This window comes from Rhinopithecus bieti, unplaced genomic scaffold (genome assembly GCF_001698545.2).
Source record: "Rhinopithecus bieti isolate Rb0 unplaced genomic scaffold, ASM169854v2 scaffold_21412, whole genome shotgun sequence".
NCBI classification, from domain to species: Eukaryota; Metazoa; Chordata; class Mammalia; order Primates; family Cercopithecidae; genus Rhinopithecus; species Rhinopithecus bieti.
The window spans coordinates 725,579-745,987 of NW_016811643.1; the positions used below are offsets into that span (position 1 = coordinate 725,579).

Consider the following 20,409-nt stretch of genomic DNA (forward strand, 5'->3'; position numbering starts at 1 on the left):
GGGAAGAGGTATTCCTCTTCTGAGGACCCCAAGGGAGGCCAATAACCCTCCCTGTAGATGGTCTGAACAGAGCAGGAAGGTTCATGTGTGGTGGTGGGGTGCACTGCTTAGATAAGCACTTTCACTGGCAGATAAGGAAACCCGAGCTCACCTAGCCTGTTAGGGGTAGGCAAAGTGGACTGGCACCCAGAGATCCTGACTCCCAGACAAGGGCTTCCTCTATGGCCTCTCCTGCCTCCTCTACTTTTCCTCGTGCCTATTATCCTGCACCTGTTTCTTTTTTAAAATAACCCATAGAACCCTTCCTGACGCAGAGATTCTAGTCCTGCTCTGTAACCCTCAGAAAGGCTTCCCTCTATGGGCACTTGCCTCCCCGTCTGTGAAATGGGGGCCTCGGCCTAAACGTTCTCTCGGTTCCCTCTCAGCGCAGTCAGTGATCTTTGACTTGAATGCCCTGCAGTAGAGTGCCGCCGTTTCCTTTGCAGAGCAATTGCCTTTCCGCCCTACAATCGCAATGGCCTGGCACCTGCGGCCAGCCGCAAAGCGATTCGTCCTTGCTCGCCCCTCTCGCGCACATCTAGCTGGTAGGAAGAGTGGGGTGTTGAGGGGCTGAGAGGAAGCAAACGCCAGAATTCTGTATCCCACAGGGATGCTGACCCCCTCCCGACTGCAAACATTTCCCTGAGAGCGTCGCCCCCCGCCCCCCGACACATACACACACACACTGCAGCCGCAAAGGCGGGCAGGAGACGGGGGCGGCCTCTGCGCGTGCGTCGGCGCGGAGCCCTCTCCCGCCCACGTGCGCGCCCCCGAGCGGAGACGCGCGCCGGGGCGAGCTGGCGGGAAAGCGCGCGGGAAGCCCCCGGCTGGCTCTCAGCGTGGGGGAGGGAGGCCAGGAGGCGTCTGGAACGTGCCACTCTCGGAGAGAAAGGGGGGATTTTCGCGTGGCGCTGGCTTTTCTACACCTCCCACCCGCCGACCAATCCGTTAGCTCCCCCCTTCCCCTGCCGCGGTACGAAGCCCTGTGCCGTGGCCTCGCTCCCTACCGGCAGCGCGGACCGGCCCCTCGAACCCCGCTCTGGACTGAGCGGTTCCCTCAACAGCCGGAGCGGGGCGCTGCGCCGCGCGGCGAGGCCGGAAATTCCCGCGGCCTGAGTGGTGGAGCCCTAGTGGGGAGCGCGGCACCACCTTCCTCCTCCCGGGCGGGCGGGGGCGTTAGGCCCAGCGAGGGCCGGGCCGCCTGAGTGGGTGGGGTGGGGGCCGCTGCGTCCGCCAGGAGCGGCCCAGCAGGCGGCGGACGGTGGGCGCGGACAATTCTGCGGCGGCTCACCCGCCGCCCCGCCGGCTGAGACCCTCGCGCCCCTGCTCCCGGGGCCCCCGCCCCTTCACCGTCTCCGCCTCCTTCCTCACACACCCCCGGGCCGCCCGGGCCCCAAGCCTTCCCGGCGCTCCTCCCCCTTCTCCTCACACTCGCTCTCTGGCCGGGGTCCTCCTGCCGCCCGCCGGCCTGCTCCCTTCGGGGCAAGTCCTGCTTCTTAGGCTCTCCTTTCACACACGCGCTTGCTTGCTGGGCCGTCCCCTCCTCTCCGGCCCTCCTCCTCCTGGTCCTTGCTAAGGCTGCCGTCGGGGAGGATTGATGTCCCTTCAGCATCATGCAGCCGCCGCCGAGGAAGGTAAGGGCGCAGTTGGTGGGCTTTGGGGTTCGGAGAGATGCGTACGCGGAACGCGGCTGGGGCGACCGCTGCGCCCCCTCCCCCTCCCGCAAGGGGCCGTGACCGCCCTCGCCTTGGGCTTGTCACCGACTTGCTGCCGGCTCCAGGTGGGGGGCGTGCTCGTGAGTTGCCTTTCCGACAGAGGGGCCGCCGGGGCTCGTCCCTCCTCTACGCAGGAGACCCCCAGACATTTCACAAGAGTTTCGGGTGTGCGTTTGTGTGTGTGCGCGCGCGTGGCAGTGTTGCCCGCTGCAAAGTGCATTCTCCAGGCTGCACCGAGGGGGAGGCGGGGACGCCCCGGCAGCTTTGCAGAGCCTTGTGCGTGTGTGATTGTTTAGTCTGCACCAGCTTTGAGCCCTCCAGCCGCTTGTCGCCAGCCCCGCCCGTTTGCAAATTTGCGGGGGATTTGTTTCTAGCCTAGCCTTAGGGTTTGGCCTGCTTTTCCTACGGGGCGGCCGAAAAGAAGTTGGAATAGTCACCGCCTCCTCACCCCAAGGGAAAATAAATTAAGGATTGACGGGTCCTGCCTCGCTCCCGACTGAGGGGCGAGGAGGCTGTAGTGCTGTCTTCTGAAAAGCGAGTACCGGGCCCGGGAGGTGCGTGGCGTGTGCACTGCGAGCCGGGGTTGGATGACCAGGGTGGGAGTGACGGATGCACCCTGCTTGTCATCAGCCTCCCCGCTGCGCCCTTCCCCGGCTTTCCCAGGGGTCGAGGCTGTGTCCTTGCCTTTTAATCCTACAGATGGATACTGAATGTCTACTCTGGGCACTGGGTGGATGAGGCCGTTCTGTCCTACCCTCGTGGGCAAACATTTGCCTAACGCCTAACTCACCCATGTCTGCTGCCTCTGCTTTCTCTCTTTCCTAATCCGGGTTTCTCCATTTAAGTGAGTCATTTTCTTTCGAACATGTACCCCCACCCCTCCGGGTGGTCCCACTCCTGAGGCCGAGATTCCAGACCCACCGTAACTTCGAACCCTGGGGCCCGGCCTCGCGGGCGAGGCTCTCTGGCCAGCAGGCATTTGCTGTTCTCGCTGTTTGAAGTGGAGCCTCTACCGGGATCAGCTTGCTGGGGTAGTTTAAAAGCACTGCATACGCTGGAAGGTCACTTTTGCTTTCTCCTTTGTGAGAAAGAGATTGTGATTTGATGCACTGTCAGCAAGTCGAGGGCATCATTCTGAGACAGTGTGCTTTTTCGCAGCCATTATGGAGTAATTTATGTAGTCGACTCATGCATATTATCATGATTGTGTAAATATTGGTCATTGGGTATCAGGCACTCTTAGGCTCCCAGCCCCCATCCACACTCTGCTCGCCTCTCCTGGTGGTTAATGTCTTTGAATCTTTTTTAGAAATAGAAGACAGCCTCTTTTAAAACTCTAGGAAGACCTAGACATGGATTGAGCTTGTGTATGAAACGGAATGACTGGCAGTTTATTTTGCATGTCTTTAGTTTGTAATATTTATAGTCGTGTATTTTCATTAAACCTCTGTTCAGGCTATTTGGCTTTAATTTTTCATTAAGTGAGTATCTTCAGTGAATAAAACTAGAGGGCGAATAATGGATTTATGGCCTTCAGGGGAGAGGCGAGCAAGAGACATATTCTGACAGATGTATTTTCCTTAAGCAATTTTTTTGGGTTAAATTTGTAAAAAGACCTTCATAAATATATGGTGTATTTTAGGTGAAAGTTACCCAAGAACTGAAAAACATTCAAGTTGAGCAGATGACAAAACTTCAAGCCAAACATCAAGCAGAATGTGATTTGCTTGAAGATATGAGGTAAGGCTATAGTAAATAGTTCAAGGACTTCTATTTCTCTGTTTCAAAGAAGCTTTGAGTTACCAAGCCCCAGGAACTGATGATGGAATTTCCTTTTGGATTTCCTGCTTTAAGGCTGTTAGAACTTTGACTCAGCTGGAAATTAGAACTGGAACTAACACAATACAAACTTTTCCTTCAGTGGGGACCTATAGTGCACACATAGTATTTGGAAAAAACAAGGACCTTAAAAGTCTTATTAGTCAAATTATAATAATTAAAGATTCTTGTTTAAATAATCTTTCCACAGAACTGTAACAATCATTTTATTGACCTTAACAGTTTTACATAGTTAGATTTTTAAGCCAACACTTGTGGTTAATGGTTAATATCTAGGGGTGAGCCAGTCAACCCCAGATGATTATATGCTCTCACTGGGTTAGAACATGACAAATACAACTTTGTCTTTGAGTGCCAAATTTAGTGAGAAGTGTTTATTATATTTTATTTTATTATTGAGGTTACTCATATTCATAGTCAAGATAACTTTGAATAGCTAAGACATCTTGCTAATATTGTGAAAATCAGTATCTTTCTTCCTAGAGGGATGGATGACTTATTTTAATGAAAGAAATACCACTTATTTAACAGTCTTTTAATATAGACTGACAGTTCAACAAAGATTTTCGTCCAGAATGGGAGATGATTTGCATGGTGAAACAAGAGTGGCTGCAATTCTTATTTCCCTTTTGTAATACATTTATTAAATTGGAATTGGGTCTGTAAGCCTTATCAGTTACCTAGTTTTCTGGTAGTACACTAACTTCATGTTGGTTTCATGAAAAATATTAACTCGATGGTGTTATGATAAAATTATGTGTTTGGATTGCTGTTTGTAGCCCAAAGATTTTAGTTTTAAGAATTTCCTTTTTTCCTCTCCTATATTTAGGCACTATAAGCATTTCTGTTGTATACGTGTCTTCAGGGTTTCTGACTAAGGCATATAAATCTATTCTCATCCAATCTGGATATATCAAGATTGTTGTTTTCTGACTGAAAATTGCAATTTTAATTCTGTATTTGTCTTTTCTCCCTTGTTATAACCATAAGAAAATATTTAGACTTAAAAATTCCTATGCGAGGCCATGCGTGGTGGCTCACACCTGTAATCCCAGCACTTTGGCAGGCTGAGGTGGGCAGATCACCTGAGGTCAGGAGTTTGAGACCAGCCTGGCCAACATGATGAAACACTGTCTCTACTAAAAATACAAAAATTAGCGAGGCATGGTGGCGTGCGCCTGTAGTCCTAGCTACTTGGGAGGCTGAGGCAGAAGAATTGCTTGAACCCAGTAGGTGGAGGTTGCAGTGAGCTGAGATGGCACCACTGCACTCCAACCTGGGCAACAGAGTGAGACCCTGTCTCAAAAGAAAAAAATAAAAAAATTCCTGTGTGAGATATCTGAAACTCTTGATGTGGTTAAAAGTTTAAGGTTTTTAACTTATTAAGCAAACTGAGAAATCTCTAGATGAAGAAAGTAATAAATTTTCAGAAGCAGTTCAGGAAGGCAGAATTAGTTTGTAAGTGAAGATCCCGTGTGGGGTATCGGTGGTCAGTGGTTGTAATAATTCCTGTTGATTGTGTCTTCTAAAGACTTCTTGATTGCATTTTGTCTGCATTTCCCCCTATTGTCTGTAGCTTGGTGCAGGAGCTTATGGTAAAGAATATGGACACTGCAGCCAGACAGTCCTGAGTTTGTGTCCTGGTATCTGTGCTGACTTGTGGAAAATGAATTAATCTTTATAAACTTAATTTTTCTCATTTGTAAAAAGGGGCAATAATGGCCTCTGTTCCCCAAGGTTGTATAGATCAAATCACAATGCATGTGAGATATGGCACACATCTAAGCTAAGTTGATATAGTCTCTTGCTCCTGTTACTGTTGCTTAGTTTGTATGATTGCTGATCTATCACATTTGGCTTGCATTATACTAGTATCCTAATTATTGCCGTAGTGTCCTTATATCTTCCATCTCCCATCTCTCCTTTTAAATATTTCTTCCACATTACCACCAGTTAGCTTTCTAAAAACATTATTATAGATCACTCCTCTGTGGCCTTCTAGATAAAGGCCAAACACCTTGTCATAGTATATATGGTTCTCTGCAACCCACCTGCAAGCTTCCTTTCCTGGCTTGGTTGCTACCATTTCATGCCCATGCATCCTTCCTCTTTCTTCCCCCAGCTCTGGTCACTTGGGACATCAGGTTGTCTAATTGTGCAGTCTACATTCATACCTCTGTGTATGCTGTTGTCTTTGCCTGTTGGTACCCTTTCACTTTTTCACCTGACAAATTCTTGATTACCAATAACTGCAAGTTCCTTGTTCTCTGTGATCTCAAAGGATTTTGATTTTTGCACATGCTTCTGGCATCCTCCCTCAGGTGAAGTCTTTGAAGTTATGGGCTATTACTCATTTTTGTATTTTTATACCCTTGTCAAATGAATGTGACTGGCCATATTTAAATGTATCTTATTTTTTCTTGGGTGAGATACTGTATACACTCTGTAGGGTGACATGGGGACCTCTGTTGAGCTTGTGTTATATACTTTGGTTCATGTGATCACTTTAAATACACTATCCTGTTTGTTGTAGAGTATATAATATATAAAGGCAGAGATTGTTGGTGCTCCAAGGATTAACAGGTTATTTGTTTGAAGGAGTTAGTATGTTCTTCTATCTATATTAACTTAATGGAATGAATCCTTTCATTCCCATAGAGTTGTGAATAGGATACTGTATTACCTACTATAAAACAAGAGTTTAGGTTTCTGATTTGCTTTTTTTTTTTTTTTTTTTCAAAGACAGTATTGAAAAAGTTGAAACTTGCCTTCTCTTGGTATTCATGATAACTTCAGTTGCCTGAGGAAGGAAGTGATCTGGCTTCTTTTGTCTGCTCTAGCAAGTGGAATGATTTTTTAAAAGTTCATTGGAAATCTCTGAACTTGGGTGTTTTTTTGTTTGTTTTTGAGACGAAGTCTTGCTCTGTTGGCCAGGCTGGAGTGCAGTGGTGCAATCTCAGCTCACTGCAACCTCTGCCTCCTGGGTTCAAGCAATTCACCTGCCTCAGCCTCCCTAGTAGCTGCCACCACACCTGCCACCACACCTGGCTAATTTTTTTGTATTGTTAGTAGAGGCTGAGTTTCACCATGTCGGCCAGGCTGCTTTTGAACTCCTGACTTAAGTGATCCTCCCGCCTCAACCTCCCAAAATGCTAGGATTACAGGCATGAGCCACTGCGCCCGGCCCCAACTTGGGTTTTTATATGAATTAAGTTGTAAAGGATCTTGCTTGCTTTTCCTCTTTTGAGATTAGTACTCCTTCTCACCAGTGCCTCTTGCCAGTTTTATGCTCAATTTAAGTTAGTATGAATTCACTCAGAAAAGTACCAATAGCTTTTTATTCTTAAAGACATTAGTAGTATATATATATGTATGTATGTATATATATATATATATATATATATATTTAATTTGAGGCAGAGTCTCACTCTGTTGCCCAAGCTGGAATGCAGTGGTGTGATCTCTGCTTACTGCAACCTCTCCTCCCAAGCTCAAGCGATCCTCCCATCTCATCCTCCAGGGTAGCTGAGACTCCAGGTGCGCGGCTAATTTTTGTATTTTTTGTAGAGATGGGGTCTCACTATGTTACTCAGACTGGTCTTGAACTTCTGGGTTCAAGTAATCCTACTGTCAAGCCACTGTGCTCAGCCTGAGAAAATGTCAAATGTTTTTATGACATTGAAAAAAGTTAAAAAAAAATACATAGCACATTAGACTGTAAATATAGTTTTATGCTGAATTTTATCTATTTCTTCCCCCTTACATCCCTTCTTTCTTTCTTTCTTTCATTTTTTTTTTTTTTTCTTAAGAGACAAGAGTCTTGCTCTGTTGCCTAGGCTGGAATGCAGTGGTGTGATCTTAGCTCACTATGTCTTTGTCCTCCTGGGTTCAGGCGATCCTCCTGCCTTAGCCTCCCGAGTACCTAGGACTATAGGCATGTGCCATCACAACTGGCTTATTTTAAAAATTTTGTAGAGACAGGGTTTGTTTGTTGCCCATGCTGGTCTTGAACTCCTGGGCTCAAGTGATTCTCCCACTTTGGCCTCCCAAAGTGCTGGGATTACAGAAGTGAGCCACTACTGCTGCAACCCACCCCCATGGTCCCCAGTTTTTATCTTTTGGAATTTCGAGGGCAGGAAACCAATTATGATACAGTTTTTCTCCTTTGTTCTCCTCCCCTTCTTCAGTTCATTTGTTCTGCGGATGGCATTTGGAAGCTAGTATTTTGGGAATGAAGTATGAGATGAAAAGACAACTAATTTGTTGTTAATCGGGACATTCCGTGCTTTGGGGAGGTTTTATACTGATGTGTTTTCTGTTGACTTTTGCTATCAGCAGTAGACAAGTAGTCTACTTTCTTTTTAGTTTATTATTATATTTTTTCTCTTTGCTTTTTAAGACCACTTACAATAAGTTTCTACATACTAGAATCTGTGTACTTCTTTTTTTTTTTTTTTTTGAGACGGAGTCTCGCTCTGTCGCCCAGGCTGGAGTGCAGTGGCCGGATCTCAGCTCACTGCAAGCTCCGCCTCCCGGGTTTACGCCATTCTCCCGCCTCAGCCTCCCGAGTAGCTGGGACTACAGGCGCCCGCCACCTCGCCCGGCTAGTTTTTTGTATTTTAGTAGAGACGGGGTTTCACCTTGTTAGCCAGGATGGTCTCGATCTCCTGACCTCGTGATCCGCCCATTTCGGCCTCCCAAAGTGCTGGGATTACAGGCTTGAGCCACCGCGCCCGGCCGTACTTCTTAGAATTGTTTATCCTATGCTGTGCTGAGTAGAGTCAGTTAAGAAAATTTTTTGCAGTGACCCAGAATATAAAGAACTACCTTCTTAGAAGACATTTTAAGGAAGTCTATAATATGGAAAAATTATTGAATTTTAGTCAGGTGAATAATATGTATGTTCATTTTATAGATGAAAGTGGAAACTGAGGCACAGTGAAATGAAGTGAATTATATTTGTGAGGACTCGAAGCGATTTGTCCTGATTTCCATACTACCGTACTGTCCCATGTATCTGTGTTTCCCAAGCTTTTAACCAAGGAACTCATCATAAGTCCAGTTGTAAAAAATATTTTGCCTATCAAAAAGTATAATATATTATCAGGAGTCTGGGTGCGGTGGCTCATGCCTGTGATCCCAGCACTTTGGGAGGCCGAGGCAGGTGGATCACTTGAGGTCAGGGGTTTGAGACCAGCCTGGCCAACATGGTGAAACCCTGTCTCTACCAAAAATACAAAAATTAGCTGGGCATGGTGGCACACACCTATAATCCTAGCTACTCTAGTTACTTGAGAGGCTGAGGCAGGAGAATCACTTGGACCTAGGACGTGGAGGTTGCAGTGAGCTGAGATAGTGCCATAGCACTCCAGCCTGAGCGACAGAGCTAGACACTGTCTCAGAAAAACCCCAAAACCAAAAAATAACCCTCCCCCCCAAAAACAGTATATTATCAGGGAACAATTTGTTTTCTTATTTTTTTATACATTGAGCTGTCAGTGAGCTCTAAATCACTATTTTCAAACTGTTAATGTGAGTTTAGCCAAAGTCAAAGACACTTAAAAAACTTTACCCCAGAGAAGGCTGAATATGTGATTTCTTATAGATGTTCTGAAGAATTGAAACTGGCTCAAGAAGCACCTGTCCTGCCTTTGCAGACATCTGGTGGTCTAGAGACCTCAAATGAGGAATTACTGTACTGTGTGTTACTTTCTCTGAACTGTAGATTCCCAGGAGTCACGGGAGATTGGATTCCGATGTCTGTTTATGGATGTTCTGAGACTTTTTTTTTTTGAGACAGGTTCTCATTCTGTCACCCAAGCTGGAGCACAGTGGTGTTATCATTTCTCCCTGCAGTATTGATCTCCCAGACTTAAGTGATCCTTCTACCTCAGCCTCCTGAGTAGTTGGGACCACAGGCATGCACCACCATGCCTGGCTAATTTTGTATTTTTTGTAGAGACAGGGTTTCACTATGTTGCCCGAACTGGTCTTGAACTCCTGGGCTCAAGTGATCCTCCCACCTTGACCTCCCAAAGTATTGGGGTTACAGGTATGAGCCACTGTGCGTGATGCTGAGACCTTTTTTCAGTGTCTCAGAGACTGTTGTTATCTAGAAAGATCTTAGAGGTAATCTAATCTAGTCTAGATTTTTTTTTTTTAAAGGCTTTATTTATATACAATGTACATACCATGTAAGTTACATGATGCGACTGCATGTCGTATATGATTACATATCCCATTTAAAGTGTACCATTCAACGTTTTTTGTTTTTTTTTTTCCTTAGGGTTGTACAATCATCACACCAATTTAAAATGTTTTAGTTCCCCCTAAAAGAAACTTGGTACCCATTAGCAGTTGCTCCCCATCACCCTCTCCAGCCTTAAGCAACCACTTATCTACTTTCTGTCTCCACAGAAATGGAATCTATATAAATGGAATTCTGTAACATTGTAGTTTCTTGTGACTGGCTTATTTTGGCATAATGGTTCCTTTTTTTTTTCTTTCTTTTTTGTTTGAGACAGAGTTTCTCTGTGTCACTCAGACTGGAGTGCAGTGGCCCAATCCCGGCTCACTACAACCTCCGCCTCCCGGGTTCATGCATTTCACCTATCTCAGCCTCCTGAGTACCTGGGTTTACAGGTACCTGCCACCATGCCCAGCTAATTTTTGTATTTTTAGTAGAGATGGGGTTTTGCCATCTCAAAACCTCAGTGAGGTTTAGTAGAGATGGGGTTTTGCCATCTTTTGACCTCAAGTGATCCACCTGCCTTGGCCTCCCAAAGTGCTGGGATTATAGGCGTGAGCCACCGCGCCCAGCCTGGCATAATGTTTTCAAGATTCGTCAGGTGTAGTATCATTACTTCATTCCTTTTTATTGCCAAATAATATCCCATTGTATGCATATGACACATTTTATTAATCCCTTCATCAGTTGACAGAGATTTGGGTTGTTTCTACTTTTTACTATTATTAATAATGTTGCTGTGAACATTCATGTACAAGTTTTTGTATGGATATATGTTTTCTCTTGGATATATACCTAAAATGGAATGTCTGGGTCATATAACTCTGTTTAACTTTTTGAGGAACTTTCAAACTGTTTTCCAAAACAGCTGCTCCATTTTATATTCCCACCAGCAGTAATACATGATGCTTCCTATTTCTCCACATCATGGCCAGTGCATGTTATTGTCTGTCTTTTTGATTATAGGCATTCTAGTGGATGTGAAGTGATATTGTAAGTGGCTTTGACTAGCATTTTTCCAACAGCTTATGATGGTGAGCATTTTTTCATATGCTTATTGGCCATTTGTATATTTTCTTTGAAGAAATGTCTATTCAGATGCTTTGCCCATTAAAAAAATTGTTTTTATTGAGTTTTAAGAGTTCTTTATAACTTACCAGATTTGCAAATATATGATTTGCAAATATATGCAGTATTTTTTTCCCATTCTATGGAAGAATCACTTGAGTTTCGTTTCTTTTTTTTTTTTTTTTTTCTGATACAGTTTCATTCTGTCACCCAGACTGGAGTGCAGGGGCATGATCATGGCTCACTGCAGTCTCCACCTTCTGGAATCAAGCAATCCTCTGACCCAGCCTCCGGAGTAGTTAGGACTACAGGTGCACACCACCATGCCCAGCTAATTTTTGTATTTTTTTTTTTGTAGAGATGGGTTTGGCCATGTTGCCCAGGCTGGTCTCAAACTCCCGGGCTCAAGCAATCCACCTGTCTCAGCCTGCCAAAGTGCTGGGATTACAGGCGTGAGCCACATGCCGGTCCTCACCTGAGTTTTTTATGTGCACTTAATTTTGAGAACCACTGGTAATGGAAAGAATAAGAACTTCGAAGGTAGGCCATAGATTGAAACCCAGCTCTGCTGCTTATTAGCTGGGTAATCTTGGACAAGTGGCTTATAGCTTTTCTGAGCTTCGGTATTTTATATGTGTGGAACAAGATTAATATTGACCTTTTTGCTTTTCTGTGAAGTAAAATGAGACAGGTGAAATGCCAAGAATGGTAGGTATTTAGCATTGGTAGCTACTGTTATTATTGGAAAACTGAAGTCCAGGAAGAATTCTGTCTTACTCAAGGTACAAAAGGAAGTTACTGTGTTTCATGAATTACAAGAAGCACATTTTTTTACATTCTTACATTTCTGAAATCAAGATGCGTCTTATGGTTCTTTTAGGCTGTGATGTAGTTGTCATTGCCTCTTCATGCATGGAACTTGTGGAATGGGTATCAGCAGGCTTGTAAGAAAATCCCAGAGACAATGGTTGGCATACAAATGTTGGATCACCTGGGCTTTTTTGGTAGCATGGAGGATGGTAATTTGTGGAAAAATATGGATATCAATGACTGATTAAAAAAAATGATTCAGAAGAGTTCAACTCTGAATATGACCCATTTATACACTAGTTTATTTCATTTATCTTTTTTTATTATGCATAGAAGTAATATATGCTGAACTCTGACTAAATAAGTTTAAAATAACTCTTTTAATAAGTATAAATAAAAATTCTAAGTGACAGGGTATTGTGTTAATTGGCAGCATTTTTTTCTTAGCAGAATATAAAATAATGTGTCTTGCAGTTAATGGTGTTTTTATTTTTTAAATTCAAAAAAAAAATTTTTTTTTTTTTGAGACACAGTCTTGGTTTGTTGCCTAGACTGGAGTGCAATGGTGCGATCTTGGCTTACTGCAACCTCTGCCTTCCAGGCTCAAGCGATCCTTATGCCTCACCCTCCTGAGTAGCTGGGATTACAGCTCTGTGCCACCATGCCCAGATAATTTTTGTGGTAATTTTTTTTTTTTTTTTTTGAGACGGAGTCTCGCTCTGTTGCCCAGGCTGAAGTGCAGTGGCACTATCTCGGCTCACTGCAAGGTCTGCCTTCTGGGTTCACGCCGTTCTCCTGCCTCAGCCTCCTGAGTAGCTGGGACTACAGGTGCCCGCCACCATGCCTGGCTAATTTTTTTTTTTTTTTTTTTTGTATTTTAGTTGAGACGGGATTTCACCGTGTTAGCCAGGATGGTCTCGATCTCCTGACCTCGTGATCTGCCCACCTCGGCCTCCCAAAGTGCTGGGATTACAGGCGTGAGCCACGGCGCCTGACCTAATTTTGTAGTTTTATAGAGATAGGGTTTCGCTATGATGGTTAGGGCTGGTCTCCAACTCCTGGCTTCAAGTGATCTGCCTGCCTTGAGCTCCCAAAGTGCTGGGATTACAGGCATGAGCCACCATGCCCAGCCCTCAGTGATGTTTTAGATATTATGAAAACTGGAAGTAGTAGATCAGGTACTGGACTCTGGTATTTAAAAATTCATTCAGCAATCATAATTGCTCTCAATTAGTGTTCTTTCAAATTAGAACTTAAAATGTTATAAATCTTGAGAGGGAGAATTTTTCAAAAACTGAGAGCTGCAAGAACAAAGATCAAGTAGGGCTATACTTAAATAACATTTCTTTGAGAGAAGGAAAAAAGAAAATTACCTGATTTTAAAATTAATAAAAGGTAATATGCAACTTCAAATGACTAAATGAAATCTAAGTTTAAATATATACTTTCATATTATTGTCAGTTATGTTGGGGGAGAATAAGAAGGAGATGCTAACTAGGCAGAGAAGGAAATATAGTTTGAGAGGGTCTACTTAATTAAAACTTTTTTGTCACAGACCACTGTGTACTTGAATGGAAAGAATTAGGGTTTTGGTAATACCTCTTCCTATTGATGACTATTGGTTTATTAGCTCCTAAGCCATTATTCATAAATCTTTACCTGCTCCTAAAATTTAAAGATTCTGTCCTGAATGGGACAGCCATTGCAGCCCACTGCAGGTGAAGATATTTTATGATTCATAGACATGAATGGAGGATACTCTCTTGAACTTGATGGTATTAAACTTAGGACTAATAATGAAAGTTACTTATCTCTAGGGTTAAGAATAGAAGTGTTACTCTGGCACCGTAACATGTGACTGTAGTCCTCGCTAAGGCAAGAGGATCTGCAGCTTAAGGCTGCTGTGAGCTATGATAGTACTTGTGAGTAGCCACTACACTCCAGCCTGGGCAACTTAGCAAGACCCTATCTCTAAGAAAAAAGTATTGAATAACTTTTGTATATACTTTACCTTCACCTGGTCTTTTTAGCCACACTCAGGTATATAAATATAAGAGATTATGAAGGTAATTTGTATGGTAGTATAGGTGTGATATACTGGAACAAGTGGTAGTTTAGAGCAGTGGTCCCCAACCCTTTTTGGCAGCAGGGATTGGTTTCTTGGAACGCAATTTTCCCATGGACTGCGGGCGGGGTCGGGGGGATGTTTTCCGGATGATTCAAGTGCATCACATTTATTGTACACTTTATTCCTATTGTTGTTACATTGTAATATATAATGAAATAATTATGCAATCCAACATACTGTAGAATCAGTGGGAGCGCTGAGCTTGTTTTTCTGCAACTAGACGGTCTCATCTGGGGTTGTGGGAGACAGTGACAGATCATCAGGCATTAGATTCTCATAAGGATCATGCAACCTAGATCCCTTGCATGTGCAGTTCACAATAGGGTTCATGCTATGAGAATCTAATGCTACTGCTGATCTGACAGGAGGCAAAGCTCAGGTAGCAATGTGAGCAATGGGGGGCGACCGTAAATACAGATGAAGCTTCGCCTGCTTGCTTGCCCGCCAGTTACCTCCTGCTGTGTGCCCCAGTTTGTAACGGGCCACGGACTGTTAGTGGTTCATGGCCTGGGAGTTGAGGACCCCTGGTTTAGAGGCATGCAACCTGGGTATCAATTCTAGTTCACAAATTATGGCGCCTGGCCGTAATTTGTTTTGTAATTGGGAACATCAATTTAGAAATTTATAGTCTCTGGCCGGGCGCAGTGGCTCACGCCTGTAATCCCAGCACTTTGGGAGGCTGAAGTGGGCAGATCAAGAAGTCAGGAGATCGAGACCATCCTGGCCAACATGGTGAAATCCCGTCTTTACTAAAAATACGAAAAATTAGTCAGGCGTGGTGGCACGTGCCTGTACTCCCAGCTACTTGGGAGGCTGAGGCAGGAGAATCGCTTGCACCCGGGAGGCGGAGGTTGCAGTGAGCTGAAATCACACCAGAGCGAGACTGTGTCTCAAAAAAAAAAAAAAAAAATTATAGTCTGACGTATTCTTTAAAGAGTAACCTGTGGGTTGAAACCTGAAATTAACCTCAAAGATAAACTGCTCAAGTGATGCTACAGAATCTTTCACCACGGTTAGTAGTCCTAGGTACCTGCCATCTTTCTGTATGTTGGTAATAATTCTCCTCATGATTGCTGGATAGTTTCTGCAACTCCAAGTACTATATTTTCATATAACGACTTCAGGTGGAAGAAGAGGAGGACAGGACAATTTATCCTTATGCAAATTTTCCTACCTTTTCCCTCCTTCCCCGTCTCTGTTTCCTTCCTTTTTTCTTTTGTTCTACTAGGGAAGAAATTTTTATGAAAAATTATCTCAATAGACTTTCCCTTATATTTCATTGTCTGTGTTTGCTTTGTATGCTTGAGCATGCCTAGCTGCAGAGAAGGCTGGGAATGTGATCTTGGAACTGAGTCCTTGCCTACAAACAAAAAGGGTAGTGGTGGCAGTAATATAGCTTTTGCCACATTATTGTTCTGCCTGATTTGCTGCAGGGACCCATTTCCAGTTTACTCCTAGAAGTTCCCATAAAAGTATTAAGAAATGCATCAGGGTTAGATTATGAGGGATATCACTGGAACTCCAGTTGTCCCAAGCCAACTGGTAATTAAAGACTCCATAGAAATCATTTGTATTCCCTCTTCCCAACTCCTTTTGAATTAAGTACGTGAGGTTAGGAGTAGGTTTTTGTATTTTCCATAGATAGTGGGCCACTACGCCAGTGGCCTCTTAGGATTCTCCTCCCAATCTTACCACTTTCAGTCTTCTGATAATTTGGAGAAATGGTGGTCTAAGGGCCCTCAGGCAATTGTGTTCTTAGTGAACTCATTTTTTTTTTTTTTTTTTTTTTTTTTTTGAGATGGAGTCTTGCTCTGTCGCCCAGGCTGGAGTACAGTGGAGTGATCTTAACTCACTGTAACCTCTGCCTCCTGGGTTCAAGCAATTCTTCTGCCTTAGCCTCCCGAGTAGCTGGGATTACAGGTGCATGCCACAATGCCCGGCTAATTTTTTGTGTTTTTAGGAGAGATGGAGCTTCACTATGTTGGCCAGGCTGGTCTCGAACTCTTGACCTCAGGTGATTCCTCCCCCACTTTCTGTCTCAGCCTCCCAAGGTGTTGGGATTACAGGCTTGAGCCACTGCACCCAGCTGTGAACTTCTTTTTACTTCTCAGGTGAAAGCATTAGTGAAGTGACTAAATTGAATGGAGGGAAGGCCATGTAAAGAGTTTTAATCACCCTTAGCTGAATAATTTGCCCCTTAATAATTGATGATTGGCAATTTACTCTTGAGAGTATCAGATCTGAAGCTGTTTATGTGAGGAGGCCCGAGGTGGTAAGTCAATGGTTTTATTTATTTTTTTTTGAGAGGGAGTCTCACTCTGTCTCCCAGGCTGGAGTACAGTGGCACCATCTTGGCTCATTGCAACTTACGCCTCCCGGGTTCCAGTGATTCTCCTGCCTCAGCCTCCCGAGTAGCTGGAATTACAGGTGTGCGCCCCACGCCTGGCTAATTTTTTTGTACTTTTAGTAGAGATGGGGTTTCATCATGTTGACCAGGCTGGTCTTGAACTCCTGACCTGAAGTGATCTGCCCACGTCGGCCTCCCAAAGTGCTGGGATTACAGGCGTGAGCCACCACACCTGGCCTAGTCGATGGTTTTCTTTGTAAATTCTCCAGATGTTCATTTGAGCCCCACAGATGCCATTCTGTGTTGTTGGTATCAGTCTTTAGGGGTGATCTGATGCATAAGCAGGAGTTATTTTTCTAAGTCTGGTTTGTGATCTTGGCTTTTCGGTAACTAATTTGGGATCTAGGCACAGAAACTTGTAACCCTGTCCTTTGTCCCGCTGCTGCAGATGTTCTGTCAGTGTTGGTCAAGAGTAATTTATGGAACCTTAGCTGGTATTTTTGTTAATTTCATTTTGTTGTGTCCTTCCAGTGTTCCTTGATCATGCTTTGTTTTAACATTCCATTTGATCTTTTTGGCATTCATGTGGTAATCCTTTGTCATCCAGATGTTTTCTGTTTTGTGAGCTTTGAAATAATCCCAATTTAAAAAGAAAATGTTATTTCTGGTGTTATGAAAAGTGTTATCATGTCCACAGAAACAAGCTGGAGTATATATTATGTATGTCTCCTGATTGTATTTTAGTGATAATTGTTTTTCCTCTTACTGGTGATTGGAGGATGGGAGCAAGGGACAGATACTTTTTTTGTTGTTTGCTTTTGAGACAGAGTCTTATTCCATCGCCCAGGCTGGAGCACAGTGGTGCAATCTCGGCTCACGGCAACCTCTGCCTCCCGTGTTCAAGAATTCTTGTGCCTCAGCCTCCTGAGTAGCTAGGATTACAGGTGTGTAGCACGATGCTCGGGTAATTTTTGTATTTTTCATAAAGATAGGGTTTTGCCTTGTTGGCCAGGCTGGTCTTGGACTTTTGGCCTCAAGTGATCCACCTGCCTTGGCCTCCCAAAGTGCTGGGATTACAGATGTGAGCCATTGTACCCAGTCTAAACTTTTTATTGTATATTATTTTTTGTGTGTTTTGAATTTTAGACTATGTGTATATTATACTCAAAACTAAAATTCAATGATTCAGTAATACTGGTAAACATTTTATTGCATATCTGTTAAGCATAACAGATATTTAACAGATATTGTGAAAGTTCGTATTCGTTGATGCTAAAACGCCATTTTTGGCTTTTAATTAGTTTTTAGTGAAGCTATTTTCATTATTAATAGACTTTAAAATGTATTTCTAATATGTAAAAGTATTAAGAATACTTGATTTACAAACTTTTCTTCATAAAATGATTGGTTTCCAGTTGGTTGTAGCACAAAGTTGGGAAAACAAGCTTTATGTACTACTGTGTTCCTTTCTTTCTGTATTGTGGATTTTTTTTTTTTTTTTAGAGGGAGTTTTGCCCTGTTGCCCAGGCTGGAGTGCAGTGGCATGATCTCAGCTCACTGCAACCTCTGCCTCCTAGGTTCCAGCAATTCTCTTGCCTCAGCCTCCCAGGTAGCTGGGATTTCAGGTGCCCACGACTACGGACGGCTAATTTTTGTGTTTTTAGTAGAGATGGTAGAGATGGGGTTTTACCATGTTAGCCAACCTGGTCTTGAACTTCTGACCTTGTGTTCCGCCCACCTCAGCCTCCCAAAGTGCTGGGATTACAGGCGTGAGCCGCTGCACCTGGCCATGGATTATTTTGTCTTGAAACAAGCAAACATGTTAGATAGTTAGAGTCTTGCCTAATCTCAAATTTCATTTTAGCTGCCTTTATCCAAAGGTTTTATATCATAGCCATCAATTTAAACATGGTTTCTGTTGTAAAATGTAGTTTTGCATTAGCCAACTCTCTCCATGGAAGAATTGTTTGCTCTGTTTTACTAAAAGAAGTGTTTTATATAATAGTTTTTCTTAGTTACATTGAATCAGTTGAAATTGTTAGTATTCCATTTTATTTATTTCTTTTCTTTTTTTTTTTTTTTTTTGCATTTGTTAGCTATTCCTCTGTTTTTAAAGTGGTCATTCTAAGATATGACATTATGTTTTTTGTTTTTATTTTTTTGAGACAGGGTCTCACTCTGTTGTCTGGGCTAGATTATAGTGCTGTGATCATGGTTCACTGCAGCCTCAACTCCTTGAGCTCAAACAATCCTCTTGCCTCAGCCTCCTGAGTAGCTCAGACTACAGATGTGTGCCACTATGCCTGGCTAGTTTTTTAAATTCTTAGTAGAGACAGGGTCTTACTGTGTCAACCAGGCTGGTCCTGAACTGTGGAGCTCAAGCAGTCCTCCTGCTTTGGCCTCCCAAAGTACTGGGATTATAAACATGAGCCACCACACTTGATCTACACCATGCATTCTTAATTTATCACTGTCTACTTAGAATTATATTGTACCATTCCACATATGACGTTACAATGATCTAATTACGGTTATTCCATCCCAGACTTTGTGCTGCATACTTTATAAACCTCATAATATAATGTTAGTTTTCTTTAAACAGTTATCTTTTAAAAAGATTAAGAGAAAGAAAGAAAAGTCTTATATTTACTAATCCTGACCCTTCTTTCCTTCCTGAGACCAACATACAGGTTTGAGTTTCCATCTGTTGTCATTTCCTTTCAGCTTAAGGAACTTCCTTCAGCGTTTCTGGTGCAATTCTGCAGCTTTTGACAATCCTCTTAGCTTTCGTATATCTGAAAATGTCTTTATTTCACCCTCATTTTAGGAAGATATTTTTGCTGGATGTAGAATTCTGGGTTGGTCACTCCAGTGTCTTCTGGCTTTCATCATTTCTGATGAGAAGTTAGCTCTTACTTACAGACTTGTTCACATCTGTGGAATGTGCCTTTCCTTGCTCTAATAGCTTTTTTCTCTTTATCTTTGGTTTCCTACAGTTTGAGTGTAATGTGACTAGTATAGTGTCTGTAATTATCTTGTTTGGGGTTCGTCATTCAATGGTTGATGCTTTTTATGAAACCTGGGAAACTTCTGGCCATTATTTCCTATTTTTTGAGATAGAGTCTTATTCTGTCTCCCAGGCTGGAGTGCAATGGCATGATCTCAGCTCACTGCAACCTCTGCTCCCCTGGTTCAAGTGATTCTCCTGCCTCAGCCTTCCGAGTAGCTGGGATTACAGGCATGCGCCACCACGCCCAGATACTTTTTGTATTTTTAGTAGAGGCGGGGTTTCACCATGTTGGCCAGGCTGGTCTCGAACTCCTGACCTCTGGTGATCCACCCACCTCGGCCTCCCAAAGTGCTGGGATTACAGGTGTGAGCCCACTGCAGCCGGCCTGTTATTTCTTCAAATATTTTTTTTTCTGCCCCATTCTCTCTTCTTCTTTTTTTTTTTTTTTTAATTATTATTATTATACTTTAAGTTCTAGGGTACATGTGTACAACATGCAGGTTTGTTACATATGTATACATGTGCCATGTTGGTGTGCTGCACCTATTAGCTCGTCATTTACATTAGGCATTCCTCCTAATGATATCCCTTCCCCTTCCCCCAACCCCATGACAGGCCCTAGTGTGTGATGTGCCCCATCCTATGTCCAAGTGTTCTCATTGTTCAGTTCCCACCTATGAGTGAGAATGTGCGGTATTTGGTTTTCTGCCCTTGTGATAGTTTGCTGAGAATGATGGTGTCCAGCTTCATTCATGTCCCTACAAAGGACATGAACTCATCCTTTTTTATGGCTGTATAGTATTCCATTGTGTATATGTGCCACATTTTCTTAATCCAGTCTATCATTGATGGACATTTGGGTTGCCATATGTAGAAAACTGAAACTGGATCCCTTCCTTACACCTCGTACAAAAATTAATTCAAGATGGATTAAAGACTTAAATGGGCCGGGCGCGGTGGCTCAAGCCTGTAATCCCAGCACTTTGGGAGGCCGAGACGGGCGGATCACGAGGTCAGGAGATCGAGACCATCCTGGCTAACAGGTGAAACCCCGTCTCTACTAAAAAATACAAAAAACTAGCCGGGCGACGTGGCGGGCGCCTGTAGTCCCAGCTACTCGGGAGGCTGAGGCAGGAGAATGGCATAAACCTGGGAGGCGGAGCTTGCAGTGAGCTGAGATCCGCCCACTGCACTCCAGCCTGGGC

The 20,409-nt window shown here is 43.6% G+C and overlaps 1 protein-coding gene across 1 annotated transcript in view; it reads left to right on the plus strand.

The window, feature by feature from the left end:
* The first annotated feature begins 842 nt into the window (after window positions 1–842).
* Window positions 843–20,409, plus strand: part of FCHSD2 (FCH and double SH3 domains 2) — a 320,741-nt gene continuing 301,174 nt past the window's right edge. The window contains exons 1-2 of the mRNA XM_017894322.1: window positions 843–1,673; window positions 3,397–3,494. Coding sequence (XP_017749811.1) covers window positions 1,653–1,673; window positions 3,397–3,494 — 119 coding nt within the window. The 5' untranslated portion in view covers window positions 843–1,652. The remainder of the gene's footprint in view (window positions 1,674–3,396; window positions 3,495–20,409) is intronic.